The sequence below is a fragment of the Geospiza fortis genome, unplaced genomic scaffold (genome assembly GCF_000277835.1).
Source record: "Geospiza fortis unplaced genomic scaffold, GeoFor_1.0 scaffold11, whole genome shotgun sequence".
Taxonomy (NCBI): Eukaryota; Metazoa; Chordata; class Aves; order Passeriformes; family Thraupidae; genus Geospiza; species Geospiza fortis.
In genome coordinates this window covers 3,930,671-3,954,593 of record NW_005054304.1, presented here as the reverse complement: position 1 = coordinate 3,954,593, position 23,923 = coordinate 3,930,671, and the positions used below count along the sequence as shown (strand labels likewise).

Sequence of the window (23,923 nt, the reverse complement as noted above, 5' to 3'; positions counted from 1 at the left end):
TTGTAGTAAAGACAGACTAATTCCTCAAGTAACTTCTAGGGCTTCTTACGTTTGTGTAGATGCTTGAAATTATTTTGGCCTGAAGTCCTTTTCAGTTCATGATCAAAGTAGTAATGAATCCTTCAGGAGCTGTTTTCTCTTTTTTACTTTTAAATCAGTATTCTTATTAATATTATTAGTAATTAAATTAGTATTATTGCTGCAGGAACTAGCTGTTATAGAAGTACAGCATCAGTTTGGATGGGAACACTGGTTCTAAAACACCATACCAAACCCAGCAAGCCAAAATTCTGGGTGTCCCATGATTGTGCTTGACCATGACCATCAAAATGTTTTGTAAGCAATGTTTGGAGGGGCCTGTGTCATTTAAAGAGTGTGGATATGACATTAGGAAATCCAAGCTTGGGATTGTACAGATGTCAGTGTCAGACACCAAATATGCACCAGGCTTAACTGGAGTTGTCTGTCTGCACATTACAGTGTTCCCAGGAAAGGCTGTAAAAGAGCTAGCAGGATAGACAGCAATGTGGAATATTTGGTCTCCCACACCCACAGTCCTCAGTGGAGCTGAGCTTCTTTCAGGGATTTCTTTGGCTTTATGGCTTTGTAGCTCTTCCTGAAGCAGCATGGTATTTTTCCTTTCCCCCGAACCCTTCTCTTAAGGCTGACAAGGACAGCCCTTGCTGCTGGGTGGTAATTGTGGTTTAATGGTGGTTTAGTGGTTTAACAAGCTGAAACACAGCCAAGATGTGGCTTTAAAAAAAAAAAAACAACAAAACAAAACAAACAAAAGGGGTAAAAATATTCAGGATGCAGAAAAGCCCAGCTCCTTCAGGTACTGTATAGCTTTGTAATAGATGAAGTGTCCTTAGTCCCTGGGGCTGGGATGGAGGGAAAGGGGGTGTGCCCCACAGGTTTGGGGCACAGAGACAGTCACAGTCCTAGCCGAGAGCAGAACCCTTGTGCAGTCAGCTGACTCTGACCAGTTTTGGTGTGGTGTTGACCCTCTGCTTGTTCCAAATAATCTGTGACTGTAATCTCTAGAGCAATCATTTCACCATGTATTTGATTACGATGTCCTAAAAAACCCAACAAAACCAGAGGTCCTTATGTTGCTGATGCAGACTTGCGTGGTGCTTGTTCAGTGTCATGTGTTTGTTTTCCTTTAAATTTTGAGCCATGAGGAAGAAAGTGGTTTCTGCTGAGCCCCTGGACCTGTGAAGAACCAGTCACTGAACCCTTGGGGGTTATGATAAATCCTCCTGACAACTGAACTATAAATACTCTGTGTATGTAAACCTGTATCAATGTCAAAGTCTTTTTAGGCTCATCAGAAAGAACACCAGGAAGGGAGATGTGGGTTGTTTGGCAAGGATAAGAGAGGTCCAGACTGGCTGTTACAGATATTCTCTTATTCTCAGGTTAATTGCATTCCACTCTGTCATCACTTGTCACCTCATAAAACTTAAGTTTCTGAAATGGGTGAAGTAAACAGGCTTTGGTTTGTTGCAATCAATCCATTATAGAGAGAATTTTGAAATACTTTGTCCAGGCAGGATCTTAATTTCTTACCAATTTTGTGGGAAGTTTATTTCTGTGGTGTTATCATGGGATATCTCGGGAGTTTCTGAAGCATTTTGCACAGGAGGATGCAAGTGAATGTGTCTGCTGTTCACCACTTACTGAATTAAGAAGTAAACTAGGCTGAGCTACCAGGTTAAGCCTGCTGAGAATGAAAAGAGGAAAAGGGGTGCCTTTTTTGGCACCATGAGTTATGAAGCATTGCAGTCTCTTGCCATGTGGTAGTTCCTTGCAGTTTGCCCTCCCTGTCCCCTCCTCCTGCCTGCTGTGGGACACATCTGCAGGCCTTGCTTTCATTTGTGTGACTAATCTGGCCATGCCTCAGCTTTCGTTTGTTCGGGTGTGTAAGGTCAGAGGCAGCTCTCCCTGTGTGATTTTCTGAAGAAATTCAAGGCTTTGTCAAATGAGCACTGCTTCAATGAGAGCTTTATTTAGACTCAGACAAATGAGGTTACAAGGAAAAGGCATTCCTCATCTCCTTTTCTCCTTCCAATGTAAATAGTGCAGCATATGGGAAACAGATGAGTGGACTTCCTGTGAAAGGGCCAAGGATGACAGTTTTGGACTTTATTGAAGTGTTTGCTTGCATTGCTCCTTACTCTTTTCTGGGGAAGATCCGTCTGGTTGGGCATTGCAGCTCACTGTCCACTTTCTTAAATGTGAATGAATTCTTCCTGGCCTTTCCCTTTCAGCAATTGTTCTGATGACTGAACACTTCCATAGAATTTCTTGTTTATAGACAAGAAACTGACCTAGCATGCATTTTGTTTGTTACAACTACTCAGTTCTTTGGTTGTTTTCTTTTTCAGCCTCTTTTAATGATATCAGTTAGGAAGGGACACATAAATTACAGGTACTTTTAAAACACATGCCTTGTTAGCAGAAGAGAAGCTGATGTGTGGAAGGGAAGTGGTGTTCCCCATGGCTGGGGCACATCAGTGGGTGGAAGCACACATCCACTCTGAGAAAGGATACATTAGAAGACCCTGTCATTAAAATTTGGGACTGGGCTTTTATAGTATCAAGTGATTGACTTGTCAGATCTCCTCAGGCCAGCTTTGTCAGCTCAGCAGCTTTAGATAAGTTATTGGTAGTATCAGTAGAATGTTTGTTCCTTTATCAAGTACTTTACCAGGTCTACCACATCTTTATCTCACTGTCAGGATGTTTAACTTTGGGACTGATGAGTCAGACTGGTTTCAGCTTTATTCAACACCAAAAGTCCTGTGATGCCCCCTTTTCCATTTACCACCAGTAGCTTTGCAAATACCATTTACCATTGGTGGCATTGCTCAAGTCATTTTACCTCATTCCAGGCAGAGTGTCCTGGCAGAATCTGCAGTCACCTCTGCCCAGGACTTGAAAATGAGGCATTTCAGAACTGCATTATAAACTGTCCTTCTGATGGGGGTTTTAATCCTTACTAGCACTTTATTACTAATGGGCTTCCATTAAATTTATTGAGCTGTTGGTAAGCAAATGTTCACTGAGTGTGTGCCTATGTCATGTCAGTTGGTAAAAAACCCAAACAAACTCATGCTGCTTCTCTCTTTCTTCTTACAGCAAACCAACCCCATTGATGTGCAGTCCATTGAAGAAATTTTGAGGGTAGGTACTCTTAAATAATAGATCTCTGTCTTTGCTTAGATTTTGCATGCTTTAAGGTAATGGTTGGGGAAAAGATACCTCTCTGCTTCTGTTCACTCAGCAGATGTAGTTGTCACTAGTTTTGGGGTGTGCTGAGGAGAAGTAGAGATAAGAGTCAGCCTCGAATACAGCTGGAGTTGTAAGACCAGTCTTTCTATCAGTACCTCCGCATAATACAGTCTGGTGCAGTTCAAGACTGTCAAGTCATCCGAGACAGCCAGAGCTACTCCTGCATCAAGTCAGGGGTTGGCCATTCCCAAGTGCCCTTCCTCCAAAGGCTCTGGAGAAGCTGCCTTGTGTCTGTGCTGCCAGCCCCAGCAGCGTGGCTCTGAGCAGGAACATTCCTGTGTCCTCCTCACCTGCCTGTGCATGGCACTGCTGCTCCCTCACTGTAATTCCAGTTTGCTCATGCAGAGCAAAGCCACGTCTGATGCTGTAACCTTGTGTCAGAACTGCCTCTGGAGCAGCACAGGCTCCAGGTGGCTGTGGCTGAGTCCATCTGATCCCTTCCCTGTGCACAGTGTGAAAATGCCCTGGGATTCCCAAGCCAGTGGTGCTGATCCTGAGGAGAGGGTTCCTTGATGTCAAATGCTGTTCTGAGATGCTGAAGTCCTGGTGGAACAGTTTGGTTTCTGCAATTCACTTCTTGTGCTGTTGCTTGAGGTTACAAAATGCTGATGCCTCGATAGCTCTCCAGAAGCTGCTGTTGGGGCAGTGTTTGAGCTGGAGAGGAGCTGCGCACAGGTGCCCACTGGCTACTCCGTGCTGGTTGGGGTTGCAGCACAAGGACTTCTCCTAGAAGTCTGGCATCTTTTTGTGTTTCACCAGGGATATCCTGTGTTCTGGCCTGTTAGTAATGCATATCACTATTTTTGTAGCAACCGTGGGGAAACGTGCTCAAATGCATGAAGAGGTAGATCCAAATCTCTGTGCCTATCAGCAAAACTCCTGATAGCTGCTCCTCTCAATCTCTTTCCAGGAAATGACCCGCTCTTGGCCACCTCCCCTGACAGCTCTTAGCACACCTACTAAAGCAGAGCCTTCCAAATTTCCATTCCCTACAAAGGTAAGATACCCTCTTTCTTCCAGGATTTTTGATAAACTAGAAGAGAGCTTTCTGGCTCTTGCATGTGTTTCCATCTGATTTTGTCCCCCTTCTATAAATAAGGGCTGTTAGGGGGTGTTACCTTCAGAAGTAGTCACATAAATTAAAGCACAATGGGGGTGAATAAAAAGTGCTTCAGTAACTTAGACATTTGTTGTAATTGTGGTCTTCACATACAACTACTTTTCTGAGACATTTTAAGTATCTCTGCTGAAGCACAAAATATATTTTATCTTTTTGTCAACAGAAATATTTGCTGACTGTGTTAAACAGACATGCTTGGCAGATCTTATGAAATTTTAAAAATACTTCTTCAAGAATGCACATACTCCTAATGTGCTAACAACCGGTTTTTGGTGACAATAGCACGTTATCATTTCTGTCCATGCTTAGCTATGTCAGGCCAGCTTAGACTATTGGACACTTTGACAAGCTAGTTGAAATGTTTATTACAGTAAAGTGACACATGGAAAACAAATCGTCAGTACACAACTCTTATGAGAGAGCTCATTTATTTTATTCTCAATTTGCACTTTGTCCTTTTTTCCTAGGAATTGCAACCTGAAGGATCTGTAGCAAAGGATCAGAGTAAGTAGATAGCCAAAGGAAACACACACAATATGTTTATTGACAGATAGTTTTGTGTGTTGTGTGTTATACATGACATGTCAATTGATTGACATTGATGAAGAGGTGTGATTTCCTGTGCTGTGTTGAACAGTGATGAATTTAGAAATGGCATAAGAGATTGTGTACATTCATTACCTAGACATTAAGGCAGCTGTTCATCAGAGGACAAATGGTATTTCATTAGGAAATCCCATTCGGAATGATGAATAATCTGATGACAATTATGTTCTAGAAGAAAGTAATGAGTCTAATCTGGTGCTCAGAGAACATAAGACAAAATAGGCTACAAAGGAGGCAAATAAACCCAACCTATTCATTTTTGATTTCCAGAGCAGTATGCAGCACCTTCAGAAACGTTGCCAGATTCTCAGCCAAGAACATCGTAAGTAACCAGACCCTGCCCACATCTCTACTGTGCAGTTAATTAAAGAATCTGGGAAGAACTAAATTTGGGGTTACTCGATGTTTCTGAAGATTAGGTTTCATCAGTCTGATTTTTCTTAGAAAACTTCCAATGCAGGGAATTTTCACCAATAGAAACATTATTGTTTCACGATGGAATCATAGAATCCTTTAGGTTGGAAAAGACCTTTAAGATCATCCAGTCAACTCTTAACCTGACGATGCCAAGTGTACTTGAAATGATTACAATGACTGTGTTAAAACCAAAACAAAACTGAAGAAAAAGCCCAACTATTAATGCACCAGATTAAAGGTATTTTGTTCTTTTTTATCTGTGGCTATTTAACATCACAATTTTGTGCTGTTCGACCTACAATAATGCATCCAACTGACACAAATTACAAAAGATCCAAACTGAATGTGATTGATCCTGGATATTGTTTTGACAATAGGGAGGGCTAGTAAAGCTACATCTACAAGAACTATAAAAAATAGGGCTGATGCTTTAGAGAACAAAAAAAAGGTAGATAACTTGGTGCTGTCCTTGTAGGTGAGAGTGGTTATCTGTTAATTAGGTTAATTACAGAAGTTGCTTTAAAGCAGTTTTGTGTGGGCTGACATTAATCTTTCAGGATTTACTTGGCCAAATGCAGCATTGCTAGGTTCTGAGCCCTCAGTAACAAACAGAAATCTTTCCATGTCTGGAGGGCTCAGGGGTCTGTGCGCAAGGCACTTGCTGAGCCATTAAATTTAAATGTCTGTCAGTTCATATGATACATAAAGATCTTGTTACTCCATGATATGTTCTTCCATGGAAGGCTGCAAAGTACAGACTACAATGCTTACTCCACTTGTTTGCCTTTTCCTTATCACAAATCATTTAATTAAAAACCAAACAAAACTGGGCTAGTCCCAAGAGCAAAACCATGTCGCCATCTTGGCTGAGATTGTAGAATTTTTCACTTAAGCCCTGTAGGGTTTGTTAAACATCCCTTTTCCTACTGTTCTAGCATAATCCAGAGGAGCCCTCACTCACGGGGAGCATGGAGAATATCTTGCTGAGCACTCAGCTACTCCCTTAATCTCTTCCTTATTTTGCTTCACTTTCATCCACCCCAGTTTGTTCCTCCTCAATAATGTCTGAAAATTTTCATTGCACTACTAAAACTAGTAGTTCCAACTGCTCCAGGCTGTGCCTTCCTCCCCAGCTACCCTATGACCATCATCATTATTTCAGTTCACAGCTCCTTGTAAAAATCCCTTTAGCCCTTTAGTCAGTTTTTGAGGCGGCAGAGAGAGAAGAGATTTTTCCAGCAGATAGGAATTGGAAGGGACTCCTTCCTTAGCCCACGGGACCAGAATTGTAAATTTGGCACGGTCTGGAGCTCTGTCCTTAGCTGTGATCCCCTCTCTGCTCAGTGTCCTTGCTGGGCACTTCAGAGCCAGTGCGCATCTGCAAGGGATGTATGAGCCCATGGTCAGCAAAGGCAGTGGAAGCAGGAGGAACAGGGTGGCCTGGGTTTGTGTCTGAGTCAAGTTTGCCCGAGGATTTCTTCTACATCTTTCCCTTGAAGTGATACATCCCTTCTTTTCTGTGTTTGTTTTCTCTGGCACAACAGGCCTGGCTTTCTGTGCTGTTCAAAGTGCACGTGACTGTCTGAAAATTCAGCTGCCTGGAGTAGCTTGTGTTGCAAAGTGTAGCTGGTTGAAAACAAACAGTGATTGTGCTGGTTAATTAGAAGATGAAATCCCGGGGCATCTGTGTGCCCAAATTAAGCATTCAGCTTTTCAGAGCGTGCAGGGATTTCCCAGATGGATTTCATTCTTGAATGCAGCCCTGAAGTTTGCACCTGGCAGTGCTGGAATGGAAGCAGCCCTTCTTTGAAAAGGCGACATGCCAGCTCATTCTTGGTGATGCATCTTTAACCTGGCTAGCAGGGAGGGACCAGCCTGTGCTTTCAGTGAGGTTGTTTGGCAAGTGATAATAATTTTAGTGCTGCTTCTCTCACTAAAAGAACTCTTTAAATAGCTTTAGGGAGATTAATGGTGTGTACGTAAGCTGCAAATGCACAGGTCCTGCAAATGCAACCTTGGCATCTATTATTCCTGAGCTAACTGGAGCATTAAAATTATTAAGGCAGATTTATTTTCTTTAACTAGATTATTTAACAATTTGTCAAAATCTTGTTTTGGGGAAACTGGCTTTGTCTACCCCTGCAGAAGTATGACATGAAGTTTTAGAGTTCTTCCTTGATCCCAAATAGGGCATAAGTAATTGCAGCGTTCTTTAATGTTGATATATTTTATTTACTAGCAGCTCATGTAGAAAAGGTAGTCTTTTTTATTACAAACAGTTAAATCAGATGTAAGGAGATCTAGGTAGTGTCTTTGTATGTCCCTGTCCACAGCAGGGGTTTGAAATTAAATGATCTCTAAGGTCTCTTCCAACCCAAACCATTCTATGATTCTGTGATTATCCTCTTACCTCTAAATGAAATAAGTCTTTAGTCCACAATTCTTAAAGCAGAACAAAACTATAAAAACAAACAACACCCCAAAACCAAACTTGAAACCTTTCAGCATGTTTTAGCATCCCTGAAAGTTTCTTGACGACCATCTTTGAAGGACTCCTTCCCCTTAGGAGTTGTAAAAGAAAATAAAAAGGGTTCATTGAGATACCAGTAGATGCTTAGCCAAACTGCCCAGAAGTGTGGAGAGTGCCTGTGCTGTGACTGTTCTTTTTCCATTTCTGTGCCTCATCTGTCTGGCAGTGAGCTTGGGCTCTGGCCCACAGCAGAGCTGGCTCATGCAGGATTGCTGCAGGCTGTTTGCCTTCTGTAGGAAATTTGGAGCTCTCCTTTTCCAAGGTGGTGTCTCATAGTGCTTCCCTTCAGTGTTTACTCTAAATGAAGAGGCAAGAGGTGATTTCCAGCAAGAAGGTGTGTGAGGAAATGAGGCAGTGGAGGGTAGATCACAGGGGAATGGCAGTCAAAATGAACAAAGAAAGCACCGACTTTTTCCTAATTTCTCCCCCTTTTTCCAGGGTGATGTGATTCACTGGGGATCATTTATAGTTGTTTTCTTGCTATAAAACATGTTGTCATGAGGGGTCAGAGTCCTATTTTTCTTTTTTGGCCGCAAAAAAATTTCTCACAGAAAGCCCTTGGTTTGAAATGAGGTTGAAATAAGCGGAGTCGAGTTTTGTCCTGATGGATTAAAATCTCTGTCTCAGCTCCCAAGCTTTTGATCCCATTTTTGGAAGGACACTTGAATAATCATCTGGGTTGAGGAGTCAATTGCCAGCTAGTTTCAAGATTTGAATAACTATACTTTTGAATAGCCAGGTTTTACCTGCCTATTTTTCAACTCCTTTGGGATGTCTGCACAATTGCCAGAGAGGGGGATAACAATCTGGGAGAGAGCATTGGGTCCCTCTCCTTCCCTTCCAGCATTTTAATTAAAAATTGCAAGCAGTAGTTACCACCTGCAACCGCAGGACTAAATGATGCTTTTGGAAATGTTTGTGGGCAGCCTGCTCTCTTCTCTAGCAATAGTGAAACAGAGCTTGTGCCTCTCCACTTGTAAACTGCTCTGAGTACCTGAACTGCTTGACGGTACTGCTGAAATGTGCAGGAGAATGGAGTTCCTTGAGTAGAGAAGAGATGGGAGATAGGCTTGACCTTGGCATTGACTTACACATGTGTGATAGGAGACTTGAGCAGCAAAATGAGAACCCCTGGGGCAGAAGAAAAATTTGCTGCCCCTGAGAGCAGAGTGTGTAACCTTGCACATCTCCTGGTGCTCCTGATACTTTCTGTTCCTTGGGGAGCCAGTGCAGGCTGACAGCATGAGTGTCTCTTACTGTACCAGTAAAAAAAAACCAAAAAAAAGTAAAACATTTTAACCATTCATTTCAGGTAATGACAGGGTTTAGTAGATTGAGCATGCCAAATGTTCAGAAAATATGGAGGAGGTTGTTTTGCTTTGGCAAGTACAAACCAAATCTTTATCACTGCCTGCTGCTTCAAAATGTGTCTGCCTTGGCTGATATTTATCTTCTGGTTGTCTTTCAGAATGCTCCAGGACGACCTGCAGCTCAGTGACAGTGAAGAGAGTGGTGACGATCAAGTCGGTTTTAGCTGTTTTATACACTAGGCACACAGACTTCCCTTTAAACATCACCACTTGTTGCATTGTTCTGAGTTCTGAGCTAACCTTTCCTCCCCCTCTCCTCTTTGTCTTTGTGAACAAAACAGGTTGTTGAAAAGTCACTTTCTTCACTTGCTGCTCCAAGGTACAGGTTTGTTCCCAAACTACTAGCTAGACCCCATGAGGAGAAAAACAAAACTGCTTTTTATATGTGGGGTAGGAGGGTAAGGGTTCCTGGTTTCTCCTGTAGCTACAGACTTTGGTTTCTGGCTGCTCTTGAAAGTCAGCTTTAGTTGTGTGGGGTTTTCAGGAAAGCTCCAATTAGAAATGGGTTATCCAGGCATGCTGGATCTTGCCTATGAACCAGAACTGGATTTCCTCAACTGCTCCTTTCTCTTCTCCTCCTCCCCTCCACCAGTGTGGATGTAGATCACCCTGCAGCTAATGGGATTTTCAGCTGTAGTCGCCATGGGTGAGATGTGAGTCCAGTTTTAGCTCAGAAGGAAGCCCAGAACAGCCAAGTGGGTAAAGAACAGGAAAGGGTTAGGAAGACTCATTGAGGCTGTTTCAGCTCCTCTTGATAAGGAAGCTGATTGTAAGCAGTTCCTGCCATGTATTGTTAGTCAGAGGCAATATTCAAGGTAGACTGAAAAGCCATATGCCAGCATTTGAGGAAGAAAGATGGAAAAGCTCAAAATTTTTCCTATATGAGAGCACTGACATAGATTTTTTTGACTTGATATGTATATTCTTCAAGCACAAGAGTGGTCTACAAAGTCAGACTTGCAGACATGCACCAATACTTGGCATGATCTATGTCTCTGCACACTCTTAAAATAGGAGTGTTCTCATGATATCTGTCTTGCATCAGCAAGGAGTTTGCTTCCAACTCATACAAATGTGTTGATACTGATGTGGGAAACCAAAGTAGAAAAAAATAAATTAAAATATCTACATTTTAATTTTGTGAGCCAATTTCAAAAAGAAAAACACAGTGCATAAAAGGGACAGCTCTTCCTTGATTTCATCCACTCCATTGTCAGTGTGAAGAAAACCACTTCTTGTTAGAGCAGAGTGTTGCAAGAAATGATGCTGCCTGATGTGGCTATTAATGAAGTGCTTACAGCAGCATGACCAAGTAACACAGATGAAGTGAAAACTTAAGAGGGAGAACAGAAAAAACAGAAACCATCTTGAAATATATGTTCCTGCCTTGTTCACTTCTATTGGAAGTTTTCATTTTGAGAGTTGGGTTTTTCAGAAAAGCACTGGGCAGTTTCAGTATTTTTTAAACTTTGGTTGGCAAAATGCAGCTCCACATTGTAGCAGTGGCATCCTGCTACATATTTGACTGGGTTGGAGTTGAAGATTTTATTATTTCCAGCAATTTTCTATTCTGGTGCTTTATTTTTTGAGTATGCCAATGTATTTCTCTGGCCTTCTCCCCTCTCATCTCAGTGCCAAAATAATGGGGTTTCAGTTTTTGTTTTTGAATAAAACTGTCAATATAATAAGTAACCTTCAGCCATGCTGCTTTCTAATTTTATCTCATGGTGGCCTTGCAGTTCCTTTCAGTCCCAGCCCAAGAGTGTGGCATCAGCACATTCCAGCAGCTCGGAGTCAGGGAGCACCAGTGACTCAGACAGCTCCTCAGACTCGGAGACAGAGAGCCCCTCGAGTGACAGTGACACGAGTGACCCCCCAAGAGCGCCGGCGCCTGAGGTGAATGCAAAGGGGAGGCAAGGGGCTCCCACAGCCCTGTGCCTCACTCTGCTGTCAAATACACACAGGGCAGGACACCTGCAACACTCTCATTGATCAGGTGTCCCCTTGACATCTTTGCTGCATCACTCAGCTTTTCTTGCCCTTTGCTTACATTCTAGAGTTTGTCAACCTTCGTTACCCTTACTACAAACATAATTACACTTTCAGATGCCCAACCTTTGTGGGGCATTGCATCCCCCATGTCCTTTGGCATAGTTGTCTAGCTCTCCTGGAGGAATCAGTGCCTTCACTGGGGAGACAAGAGAAGGCACAGAGGGAAAGCGCAGCTGGGCTGTGTGGGGCCCACCTCTGCCTGTGCAGGATTTCTGGGTGCCTTTATGGGCAGTGTCAGGGTGAGACCAGTTTCCTGATAATTTAAGAGGAGCTGCTGCCTCCCTGCAGCTCCTGTGTCTGAAGAGCTTCTCCAGTTTGCTGCTGAAGGGATCAGACCTGCAGGAAGGGCTGGAATATGCTAAGTCTTGCTGCTGTTGAATTTGGCTTGGATACTGCTGCAATTGCATTTCTGAGGCTTTTATTGGGAAAAGCAGGGAAACAGAACTTGGTGCCTTAAACTTTCATAATTGTGAGACCATGCATTTTTTAAAAAATCTGCTGCAGAAGTGCTCATGTCCCATGCTTTCAAACAGTTCTTCCAGCTTGCAAAACATTCTCAGGCCACTGGGAAGTACATGGCTGTGTCTGCAGACCACAGCCAATGCAAAAATATCCACTGGCAGTTTGAGGTCCTCTTACAAAGCCCCTTGTAATTTATTTTCCCTCCCCTCAGCTCTAGTTCTCTTTCTTTTCATTTTAGAAGTGCATGAACAGTGGAGAAGCCAAAAACAAGTTTTGAGACAGCCCATCTTTCCATCTCACTCTAATACTTTTTGTCCTCCAGCAGCTGAGTTACAGACTTTGCCCACTGCAATATGGTGTCTTTGAAGGAAGATATTATACTTCTCCTCTTTTACTAAATTCTGCCTGGTTTGTCCTGAAAATACTAATGAAGTCCTAGCTACTTGCCATTGACCTTTCTATCCTTTTTTTTTTATTCAGCCAACTGTTCATCTAAGATGCTCTGGAGTAAGTTAGTGCACATGGCTTGTTTGTTTGTAGTCAGTTCTTCACCTGCAAAAGCAAATGCTTTGAGACCTTTAGGCAACAGTCTCTGGGCTCTGGTAAGCTGTGCTAGGATGGAAACAGCCCATAAAGGCATCAGGTTTGAATCCTCCCTTTCTCTTTTTGTCTGCAGCCCGAGCCACCAACTTCTAATAAGTGGCAGCTGGACAACTGGCTGACCAAGGTGAACCCAGCAGCAGTGCCAGCAGAGAGCCCCAGTGACACTGCCCGAGGGGATGGGCCTGAGGAGGGCAAGGGGCAGCAGCGGGGCAGCAGCAGCAATTCCTGCCAGCAGCACACTGAGCTGAGGGAGCCTTCTCACAAGAGCCCAGCGGCCAGGGCTCCTCAGGAGGCTCCTGTTCCGACCAAAGGCAGCTGCCCGAAGGCTCCTGCGCGCGCCCAGGAGCCCTCACCCAGGCAGACCGTGGGGATCAAAGGGCCCAGCAAGCCCCTGGTGCACGAGGGGCCCAGGAGGGGCCTCAAGGTGGAGAGTGAGCCTGGTCCTTTGGAGCTCACAGACCAGTCTTTCAGGGACAAGCCAAAAGTCAAAAAACCAGTGAAGACAAAATCCAATGACAGAAAAGACCCAAAATCAGGACTTCAAGAGCCCTCTGAGAGAAAAAAGGACAAGGGCTCCCACCAGGCCAAGGCCAAAGCTTTCCTGGAGCCCAGGCTCATGGGAGATGCCCAGGCACGGGATGCTCTCAGTCCCCTTCCTCAGGGCCAGGGCACAGCCCCCATCAGGACCAGCAGACACAGGCCTCAGGATTTGCACAAGGAGAAGTTTCCCTTGCCTCTCGGGGAGAAGTTGCTCTCACCAGTGAGGGATCCCCCAAGCCGTGAGCACCTCGTGGTGAAAATAGATCTCTGCCACCTGGAAAAAGTCCCTCAGCCCCCCAGGAAAAATGGGCACCAGAGGAAAGCAGAGACCAAGGACCTTCCTGATGTGAGGAAGCAGGACTTGAAGAGGAAAGCCACAGAAACTCCTGAGGAATCCCTTGCCAAGAAGAAGGTGAGAGATAGAGTGGGAGGTGGGTTTGTACAAGGACTGATGTGATGTCTGAAAAGTCTATGTGGACTTCCCACTTCATAGGTTGGGAGTAGAGCTATTATCCTTCTGTAAAGCTATTATCAAGGGGAATGTGAATCAAAACTGTCTGCAGATGTTTCTTGTTGGTCACAAATCCCCTCCTGAGCAAATGAAAAGCCCTGTAAGCTGTCCAACATGTTTTCGTATTTTAGAATATATTTTTGCTCTGTTTTCTTGAAATCCTGGTTTTCTCAGAGAATAAAACCAGTTGTAACAGTGGCTTCCCCTTGAATTACAAGACAGCCCTTTATTTAACTGAGGTGATAGTTGCTCACAAGTGGTTTTTTGAAAAGCTGACTCCCAAAGGAGAATATACCTCCAGCCAGCTGGGTCAGCTGCACAAAGAGTTGGCTGCAGACCTTGTGGGGAATGGGTATTCCCTCTGGATATTTCAGTCTCTGAGTCCCTTTTTGGTCCTCACAGAGCAGGTGGCTCAGCATGGGTGGGTGAATAACCTTGGTTTGGGTTTCATTTAGTTTTGCCATTTTATGAATTTCCTGTAGTGAGGGAGAATTGAGAAGAGCAGGAAAATCATGAAGAAACTTGAGAGACCTCAGAAATTCCTGCTCTTGCAGAGCAATGGGACAAAGGGAAACAGGCAGTCAGGCAAAGAGACAGAGGAGAGGAGCTATTTGATGTTAGACATGTCTTCTCCTGCAATCTCAGTGCCTGACTGCAGGGAAACCCCCTGAGGGCCTCACTGTCAGCTCTGTCAGTGCATCAGTACCCTCAGGGGCTCAGGTCTCATGCAGCCATCTGGGTCAGGTAACCTGGAACACAGTGTAGGGATGTGATCCCAGTGCTGAAGCCTTGTCCTGAGCACCCTGCCAGAGACAGACTCTGTGTCACAGCACACCCCTGTGAGTGGCACAAAGCTGGCTGTGTCCCAGGCATGAGGGCAGGCTGGGAGAAGAACTCACTGGGAGCATGCCGGCGGAGAAGGAGCGGGAGGTTCCGCTGGATGAGAGGCTGGACATGACCCAGCAGTGTGTGCTTGCAGCCCAGAAAGCCAAACATGTCCTGGGCTGCATCCAAAGATGGGTGGTCAGGAGGCTGGGGAAGGGGATTGTGCCCCTCTGCTCCTCTCTAGTGCCACCCCACCTGCAGTGCTGCATCAGCTCTGGGGTCCCCAGGTTACTGGTGCTTTAAAATTTCACCTATATCAGCATCTTGGTGATGAAAACCAAACCCTCTGCACATCTGGGGTACCTGTGTGGAATATCTCACATGAAAGTGTTTTGCTTTTGATTATCATTAGTAGCAACAGGTTTAGCAGTTCCATCCCTGCCACTGCAAAACAATTAATCTATCCAAGCAAAATTAGATAAAATGTCATTTTAGGTTACTTGTCAGTGAACTTGCAATCTGTATCTTCTGTGCTGTGGGTTTGGAATTTTTTGGTTCCAATAAGGTATCTTTTCTTCTTTTTTTAACCAGACTCAATCAGACTTAGCTGTCTTGGTCTGTATTTTATGTGAACTTTGAAAACCTAAGTGATTTTATGTTTCCCTTTTTTTTTCTTCCTATTAGAGGAGAGAGAAGGAGGATACTGATAGGAAGAAAATGAAATCTGAAAAAAAACCCAAATCATTGCAGTCTTCAGCTAACAAAGACTTCAGTAAATTGAAGTGAGTATACAGTGGTGGAATGGCAGAAGGATGTATAAATCCAAGTCTTTCCTGAAGAGCTAAGATCAAGGAAGTGTCTCTCCTGTCCTTATACTCATGAGTTTGCTTCTAACATAATTTTCCTTCTGAAACCTGGTCTACAGCAGATTTGCCTTTACATCCTGGAAGCAACCAGTCCAGAAAGCAGGTCTGTAGGTGTGGGTAGGGAAGTACAGTGAGCATTTCCCTTCTCCACTAAAGTCATCCTCTTGTCTTTGTCTTGTTTTCCTAAGTGACCCAATGGACACAAAACCAGTGTGCCTCTTGAGTCCTGACTGTCTGGAATTTCAGGTGGCCTTTGTGACCAGGAATTCCTCTTTTTTCCCAGTGCAGCATTTGCAGTGTTTCTGGAGCTTCCCCTGTAATTTGCATAGCAGAGCGCTGCCAGCATTCTGGCTAGCCCTTTGCTCCAGTGACTGCTTCCAAGAGCATGCTTCCAACTGGGCAGTGTTCCCAAGAAGGGAGACTCATGCCTCAGTCATGGGCTACTGCATTCAATTCCTGCTTGCCTGTGGCTTGAATTTGAGGTGTTGGCTTGGGTTGGTATGTAGTGCTGAGGTTTGTGTCCTGACAATAGATGTAAACTGCTTTTCTGAAGAGAAAACACTGACACACTCTGGAAGCACTGAGAAATTGGGACTACCATTTAGTTGGGTGAAGGGATATTTGAACTGTGGTAGTCATGCAAGAACTTTAATTCTGGGGCTTATTCCTCCCTTTTTGTCTGTGAAAATGAGCACCTGTTTTAGTCATGTTCTGGTTTTTGGACCGGGAAAGATAGCATGCATTTTTGGGAAGAGAGTGCACTTGGGTGGGTCAGGTGATGGTTCTGTGCTCTGTGGAGCATCAGCTGTGCCAAGGTGGAGAAGTTTGGGAGTATGTGTGTGATGTGAGTGGGGACCAAACCATGGGAAAAGTGTCTGGTGAAAGAGGGGAGAGGATTGTCCCATGCACAACAGAATGAGGCAGGATGTGCACCATCACACCTCAGTCTCCTCACTGGTTAAACTTCATTTCCTCCTCTTCTGATGTTGCAGTCCACAAGCTGGGATTCCCTGCTCAGTGTTTCCTTGGAAACTTTGAGAAACTGAATTAAAATATGTAAGTGAGTAGTGGTGAAATGAAGTTTAGAACTATTTGGTGCTACTTAGGGCTGCTCGTCCTAACTTCAGATGATCAGAAATCTAATGTTACTAAATGTGATAATCTCTGCCATTTAAAGCATAGCATTTTAAATCTCTCTCAACTTTGTGAGTGTTGTCTAGTTGATCTAGCAAGTCTAAAGGAGGAACTCAGCTTAATACTGTCAAAGCACATGCAGGATCAAGTGTCAGGGTGAGTATCTCTGACCACAGAAAATACCATCTGCCAAAAGGGGGAGAGGCAGGCAGTGCTGCAGTTCATTTTCCTTGTTGGGTGATTTGTCCCAGGGATTTTAGTCACTGTAATCACCTCCCTCACTGAATGAAAAGGGACTGTATTGGAGACATGCTTCTTTTGCAATGTCCTGATGTTCTGGTTACAAGTGTTTGCTCCAAGGACAAGTTCTGAGACTTATTCCTACTTGAAAAGCAGTTTGCTTGTGTGTTGATGGTAGGTGAACATTTGCTGTCTAAAGCACAATGAAGCCCCTAAAGTTTTGTTTCACTTTTGTTGACTTCTTTGTATTAACAAGTCATTTCCCACTTCCAGAGCAGTTTAACAGAATTGGCTCAAGATGTAACTAAGTTTGTAAAAAATCCCTACATTGTGTGTACACCATATTCATGAATTTGCTTCCCGTTTCCAGAGCATCAAAAGCTTCATGTGAAGCCCAGAAGAAAGAAGTGCTCCCACCACTGCCATCCATGTCTGCTGCACAACCTGCCCCAAAGTCAGCCAAGATGACCCAAAAGAGACCCAGAAATGAGACTGATGAGCTGCCTGCCATGGATAACCCTGCCAAGAACAAGAGCAACCACAAGGATCCTTCGTTTGCCAAGCGCAGGAAAGTGGAGGGAAATCATACGGAACTGTCCAAGGGCATCAAAGTAGGTATCCAGGATAGCTGGTGGGATGTTTCCTCCAGCATGGGTGCTATGTGATTCTCTTCAGAAACACACTCTGTAAGCTCCAAAGGCATGACAGTCATGTTTATCTTAATTACCATTTCAGACTGTAAGCAACTGCTAATACAATACTGGTGTATTGGTGTAAAAATAAGTGTGCTTATAAAAATAGGGGATTGCTTAAACATAGGAAAACAAGCAACCCATGGCATTGACTACAACCCGGGTGTAAGCTTTTATAGCTTGTTTACAAAATGGTTCATGATCCTTGCAGCTGATTATTTGCATTTCTGGGTTACAGGTTTGATTATGTGGCTGTTTACTGGAGGCTCAGGCGTGTGGTCTGGGATGTTGCTCTGTGTGTTAAGCCAGACTGTGGACACTGTATTAGCTGGCTCTAACTGCTTGCTTTTTCCTTTTCCCTGTAGTTAGTAATGGGGAATCAGCAATTGTTGTGTGGTTAAGGTGGAAATAAGTGTGAATAGATCTTATCATTCTGCCTTGGCTAGAGGATGTGAAAACTGCTGCTTGCAGCCTCACTGCTGTCTTAGTCATTGTGCAAGGAAGCCTGCTGCTGAATTTCACTGAGCTTGGGAGAAGTTTGAGTGGTGTTAGCATGACAAGCAGTCAGGTGAGAAGCAAGGGGAAGAGAGCCTGGAGAATAGATTACGCTTGGGACAGATAAACATTTTCACTTGAAATTTAGGAAAGCCAGGCTTTGGAATTGGTTTAGGCATGTCTCTCTAACCAGCTTTATCTCTGTCCTTTTCCAGGGATCTGCAGGTGATGTCACAAAGCCTTTCCCAGTGCCTTCTATGCCAAATGGTACCTCTAAGCCAAGCAGACCTCTGCTCAAGTTTGAAAAGTAAGTTTTTGTTTGACACCCCTCATCTTTACTTTCTGAAGGCATGAGGCAAGGCTGGCCATGAGGCCACTCTGGCTTCTGCTTTTTCATGAGCGCTTCTTTGGGAGGAAAGAGAGGGGAGAGATGTGTGAGATCTGCCCTGTACTGCCTTCTCATGCCACCCACCACAAAGTAAAGATTTACAAGAAAGCAAAGTTTTACAACAGTTATGGTTGGAGGGAAGCTGCTCTGGAAATTAGAGACCTTCTCTCTTGTAAGCAAGTAACTTGAATACAAGTTTTGGTCTCAGATAAGTATTTGGTTGCTGCCAAATCTACTTTGTTTCAATTAAAATTTATTTATGGGTCTGTACTTGAGGAATGATAGATGATGTAACTACTGTCTTTCCATTGAAATGAGGAATTTAACTTATTCCCATGGAAGCCCAACCTCTGGTATTTTTTTATTTCTAGATGTAAATTTTCAATATTATTCCAACATATATTTTTTAAGAAATCAATCAACCCATAGCATCCTCTAGATAAGAAAGTAAAACTTATAATTATCCTATCCTTTTTTATCTGTTTTTCCTCTCTGTCCCAAATTTAGGCAACATTCAAAGGAATACTACATTGAACAGGCCCAGAGGCTGAAGCACAAAGCTGATGCAATGGTAAGTCTTGACCTTGTGCTGGGAGTCCTGACTGGCTCCTGCTCTCAGCCCTGGTAGCTGTGTGGGTGGGAATGAGGTTCACTGGCTACCATGAGGTTCACTCCATACTCTATACATGGAGTGTGTCAGTCATGTGTTGGGAGGCTGTCTTTATTTGCCAGATGTTTCTCTTGTATGCAAACACATCTAGAAAATGGGATTCAGAACTGGCATTGTCAAGGGCTTTGCTAAGAGCTCTAAAAGCATCCTTGGAAAACAGATGGAACAGTTAGTTTTAAGACCGTTAAAAAAGTCAGAAAAGTCAGGCAGTTATTGATTTGCTGGTGACTGAGACTTGGAAATGGCTTTGGCAGATCTGATTTTCTCTACTCTGTGCAGTTTAACAGTGTGCACAAGTGAACATATTGCTTTGCTAAGTATGGCAGATAATTATCTCAGATAATGTCCATTTGCTACTTTGTGTTTACCTGTGAAAATGAAGCGAGGGAATGCTGCAGTGGGAAATCCCCCTGCAAGGCAAGCCTCCAAGACCAGACAGCAGTATCTAAAAAAAAGTGAAGATAATAAATTACTCAAGGAAACCATTGAGCAAATGGAGCACACAAAGCTGAAGACTGGGATCACATTAAGGGTTCTGCTGAGAACTCTTTTAATTTTTACCCAGAGACCAGAGTGAAATCTTTTTCTTTCTTCAAATCCTGCCTAACTAGGAAGAAAAGAGAGTTCAAGTATGCTTGAGAGAAGTGTGTTTGGTCTTTGTAAAAAAGTGAGAATTTTTTTCCCAATAGACTGACAAGACTGGAAAGGCCTTTCAGTACCTGGAGGCTGCCCTTCTATTCATTGAATATGGGATTGCCTTGGAATCAGATGTGCTGGAACCAAAATCAGCTTACAGCATACTCAGTGACACCATAGTTCTCATCAAGTAAGTGGCTTTCAGAGGGTGACAGTTTGGCATGTTTGGAGGGGAGGGCATTTTGGCACACTCTCCTCTGCTCAAGATCTTACAAAGTTCCTTGTGCCAGGACTAAGGACTTGGGGCAGGTTTCCTCACTTTCCAGCTGTTTTTAAGAAAATGGTGTGCATTGTTTTTTCATGAACTGTGGGGCTTCAGAGTGCTCTGGTAGCTGACTAGGTCCTGTTTCTAGATTCATTATTATTTTGAAACCATTTGCAGACTCCTCAGTCTCTTCACATGGAAAAATCTTTGCTGTGTTACGGTGAGTAACTGTGCTTCTGTTCCTTTGTGCACTGCTTTGGAACTGAGGGAAAGGTCCATTGCTTCCAGGGGGGAAGGAATGAGTTAAATGGGAGTTAGAGGTATGCAAGGGAAAAAAACCAATATAAAGGAACAGAAAAAAAAGCAGTATAAAAACCAGAGTGAATTGAAACATCTCTAAAAGTAAGCTGGGAGATCACAAGGGACCACATGTAGAAGGCGCAGACTTTAAAATTTGATCTCCTGGTAACTTGAGAGCACATAAGGGCTTTCACCTAAGGTGAAAGAATGTGATTTGGCTGTCCATGTTTGAGCTGTGTAAGTGAAACTGTAGCTGAACATGGATGAGGCACTTCTGGATGGGGACTTACTCAGCCTTTGGCACCTTTGAGAGCCTGGGCAGCTGTTTGTATGAAAAACCAGAGAAGGCTCTTCCTGGAGTTTCTTTCTTTCCCTTGTGATTTTTTTTTCACAAAGTCTTTTTTGATCATGATCAGAAGGAGGAGAAATTTTGAGCTTTCCTGACCTTGCAGTAGAGCTGAGGTATGCCTGCCTCCATCCCTCAAGGCTGATGAGGGCTGGGCACAAACACTGACACTCGGGTGTGTTTCTGTCCACAGCATGCGCTGCCAGTCCATTCTGCACATGGCAATGTTTGGTTACAAAAAGGACACTGCAATGAGGTATTCCAGACTCCTGAATGACCACTTCAAGGTAGGGCACAGGTATCACTAAGCTGCCAGCTGGATGGCTGTGGTAGTTACTGATGTCAGCTGAACAATCCAAAACTAACTAGACTTTTATTCCTTGCTGCAGAGTAATTTCAGAGTAATACAAGCACCTTCTCCAGGTGTTGCAAGGTAAGATCTAAAAATTTGTTGTTGTATGTCTGTGTTTCAATGACAATGAGTAAGAGCTTTTCTGTGTTCTGTGGTCATTTCATGTGGCAGACAGGAAATATTTTTTTTGTCTTTCAAAATCTGGCCGAGAGAAGGTTGTTTGGACTTTGACAGTGGTGCTGATTCCAGTTACATTTTTTTGGCCATCTTGCACAGGATAGTTCATTGAGAAGTGAGTGTTCTCTTGAGAGCAGTGGTGGAAGCCCTGTCATACCAGTGACTAAAATTAGGTTGGTTGAAGTGATGGGGGTGTGCTGAGCCAGGCTGTGTCTGGAAGGCGGCCAGCTGACCACATTTATCTGCCCTGGGTTATAAATAAATGTGTGTAGGCTGACCTGGCTGCTCTAAGGAGCTGCCAAAAGCTCCAGCCTCCTCAGGAGGGGAGCTTCAGTGTGCCTGATTTGGAAGGCATTAGGGAAAACACTTGGGTAATCTGGTGAAGACTTTCACAAGCAGGTGTAGGTTTTGGAAGACAGATGGGTGGCCCTTTTCGATGTCTGGTCCCACATTTTCTCTTGTTGAGTAGAGTCCTTCTAAATCACTTCCAAAAACTTGGCCTTGCCCTCAAAGTACAATTGCTTGTGCTGTAGCTGAACACATCTCGCTTTTCAGCAGTCCACTCCATGCTGCAGGCCTGGGTGACACCGGATAGCTCCTGGCATGAGGCAGCCTTGTGGAAAGATGTTTAGCTCTGAAGCTGAATGTTTATGATGGTGTTTCTTTTCTGCTGCAGAAGCACAGGCTTGCCTTCTCCTCTTTCTCCAATACCCTCTCCTGCTGGATCTGTGAGTTCTCAGCCAGGATCAAATGATAGCAATGGTGTTGGCCACAGCAGCATTGGCAACAGCACTGGCTCTACTGTCACTGTCTCCTGTCATATCTCCAGTGTCACCTCTTCCTATGTCAACATCACCTCCTATATCCTCCATGCATATGAAATTTGGGAAAAGGCTGATGCACTGGCCAGGAAGAATAAAGGTAAGGTTTTTTTTGCCCTTTGTCTTTTCTGTCTCATGTGTCATGGTTATGTGTGTATTTGCTTCAGTCCTGACACTCAGTGCAGCAAGCATCATACCTAAAGTTCAATGTGTGAAATATGTTGAATATCTCTGCCAGGGCATATTGGCAGAGATGCTTGATGGTGATATATTGATGAGTGTTCCCATTAAAAGGTTTTCTTGGCATCCTCAAATGTCCAAGAGCTAAGGCATGAGGGTGTTGAGTGCAGGAAACCAGCCAACTTGCTTGGTGGTAACACAAGAAGTGTAAAGGGTTTGGGTTTTTTCTGTCTTTCTCTTTGGGGCACTGAGCTTTTCTGAGTGGGTTTAAAAGTATCATTTTGGCCTGTAGCCTTGTGTTTTAGTTTTTGCTAAATTTCCAGGTCATTTTGTCTTGAAAATGGTGAAGCTGGCTTTTCTGCCTAACAGAGAATCTGAGCAGCACTTGAATTTGAGTTCTTGCTGGGCACATGCCCAGTATTTGCCAGCAGCAATTCCTAGAATTGCTCCAACTTTTTTATTTTACAGTTTTGTTGTTAAAAATGTTGTATTGTCCTTTGGTCCAAGCAGTGGTGAATACACAAAAGCCACAGGGTGGGTGCAGTCCAGCCTGTGACCTTGTCACCCCACATGGCCTCAGCAGTGTCATTTTCCACACAACACAAAGTTTTGTGAGCTAGTGTGGGTGAAGAGATGCATTGCCATGATCTGTTGGCAAACCTGCAAAAGAAACTAAGCACAATGTGCCTGGCTGGATTGTTGGAAGACTGTAAAAATCCTCACACTAATGAGGCAGTTGCTGAAAATCAAAAGGCTTTCCAATCACCTTTGAATAAAAAACTGGTTGTTGGCTGCCCTCTGAACAAATACGTGCCTGCAGCAGCAGTTCATGTGTGGCATTCTGTCCTCAAAAGGCTGATAAAAGACTGGCACATAGAAGCAGTGGATGGTGCTAATAAGCCAGAGGAGTGAGTCATGGAGGAAAATGTGTGGGAGGGCAGCCTGACCACAGCCTTGCATCAGTCAAGACTAAATTCAAAACGTGCTCTGTTGGCTGGTCCTGACGTAGGGGGATGATGGCTGGGGTACTAAATACTCTGTAGGGAGAGGATCTGTGCAGAGACCTGTAAATACTCATGTAGGCTTAGCTGGTGGTGTCACTGTTCAGGACAGTTGGGAGCATTTCAGACCTGGAACTTACTGATAATCAGTGTAATATACAAAGAGGTACAGAGAGTGAAAACACAAAATAAATAAAAAAGGCCACATCCTTGATTCTTTTATGCAATTCATAGGACATAAGAAGAGGAAGAAAGAGCAGTTGCCTTTAGCTATCAGGATCTTATAAGCAGGAAAGTCCTGAGCTATTGGGAAGCAGTGAGCTGTAACTGCTGTCCAAGTCACTGGTGCAGAGCTGAAGTGCCCTCTGGAGGGTCCCTTGCCAGGTGCCAGCTCCTCACTGTAATTCAGAGCAGCACTGTGGATCCCAAGGCTGTAACAGGTTTGTCTTCGTGCTCTGATCTCCCCCTGCAAGGACAAGCTGGGGCTCCAGGCGTGGACGTGAAGTCCCTCTCCTTTCACATGATGCTGTGCTGACAGATCAGGTTATCTTCTGTTTGCTCAGACAGGGGCTTTGAATTCCTTCTATTCCCCATGGAGGGCATGGATTCTGTAAACAAAAGCAGGAAAATCAGAGGGAATGTGTTCCCTGCATCTGCATTGGCAAGTATTAGAAAGGAAGTGCTGTGCACTCGGCTTCTGAAGAGCTCCTTGCACAGCCAAGTAGAATTTTTCCACCTCTAGCTTCAATCTTTGGATGTCAAAAAGGAGAGCTGAGAATGGCCAGTTTCTGAAAAGCTATTTAGCATCATGGTTGAGCTGAAGAGTGAGGGATTGAGCCTGTGTTAGTGGGAGGCAGGTCATGCAGGAATGTCTTGGAAAGGTGGCTGCAAAGGAACAGATGTGAGAATGTCCCTCAGCTCATGGTCACCTGCACAGATGATTGCCAGCCCAGAGCAGGGCTTGCAGCCTGCCAGCCCCTCACAGCAGGGTCAGCTGTGCTGCCAGAGCCACCTCCTGTGCAGGAGG

At 44.1% G+C, this 23,923-nt stretch overlaps 1 protein-coding gene across 1 annotated transcript in view; it reads left to right on the top strand.

The window, feature by feature from the left end:
- AFF1 (AF4/FMR2 family member 1) overlaps positions 1 to 23,923 on the top strand; it is a 66,303-nt gene that overhangs the window by 39,512 nt on the left and 2,868 nt on the right. The window contains exons 4-20 of the mRNA XM_014311947.2: positions 3,145 to 3,189; positions 4,208 to 4,294; positions 4,885 to 4,921; positions 5,294 to 5,345; positions 9,439 to 9,493; positions 9,622 to 9,659; positions 11,080 to 11,236; positions 12,531 to 13,409; positions 15,018 to 15,115; positions 16,944 to 17,184; positions 17,976 to 18,067; positions 18,656 to 18,719; positions 19,508 to 19,644; positions 19,868 to 19,939; positions 20,559 to 20,652; positions 20,755 to 20,798; positions 21,571 to 21,815. Of these exons, the coding sequence (XP_014167422.1) occupies positions 3,145 to 3,189; positions 4,208 to 4,294; positions 4,885 to 4,921; positions 5,294 to 5,345; positions 9,439 to 9,493; positions 9,622 to 9,659; positions 11,080 to 11,236; positions 12,531 to 13,409; positions 15,018 to 15,115; positions 16,944 to 17,184; positions 17,976 to 18,067; positions 18,656 to 18,719; positions 19,508 to 19,644; positions 19,868 to 19,939; positions 20,559 to 20,652; positions 20,755 to 20,798; positions 21,571 to 21,815 (2,437 nt within the window). The remainder of the gene's footprint in view (positions 1 to 3,144; positions 3,190 to 4,207; positions 4,295 to 4,884; positions 4,922 to 5,293; positions 5,346 to 9,438; positions 9,494 to 9,621; positions 9,660 to 11,079; positions 11,237 to 12,530; positions 13,410 to 15,017; positions 15,116 to 16,943; positions 17,185 to 17,975; positions 18,068 to 18,655; positions 18,720 to 19,507; positions 19,645 to 19,867; positions 19,940 to 20,558; positions 20,653 to 20,754; positions 20,799 to 21,570; positions 21,816 to 23,923) is intronic.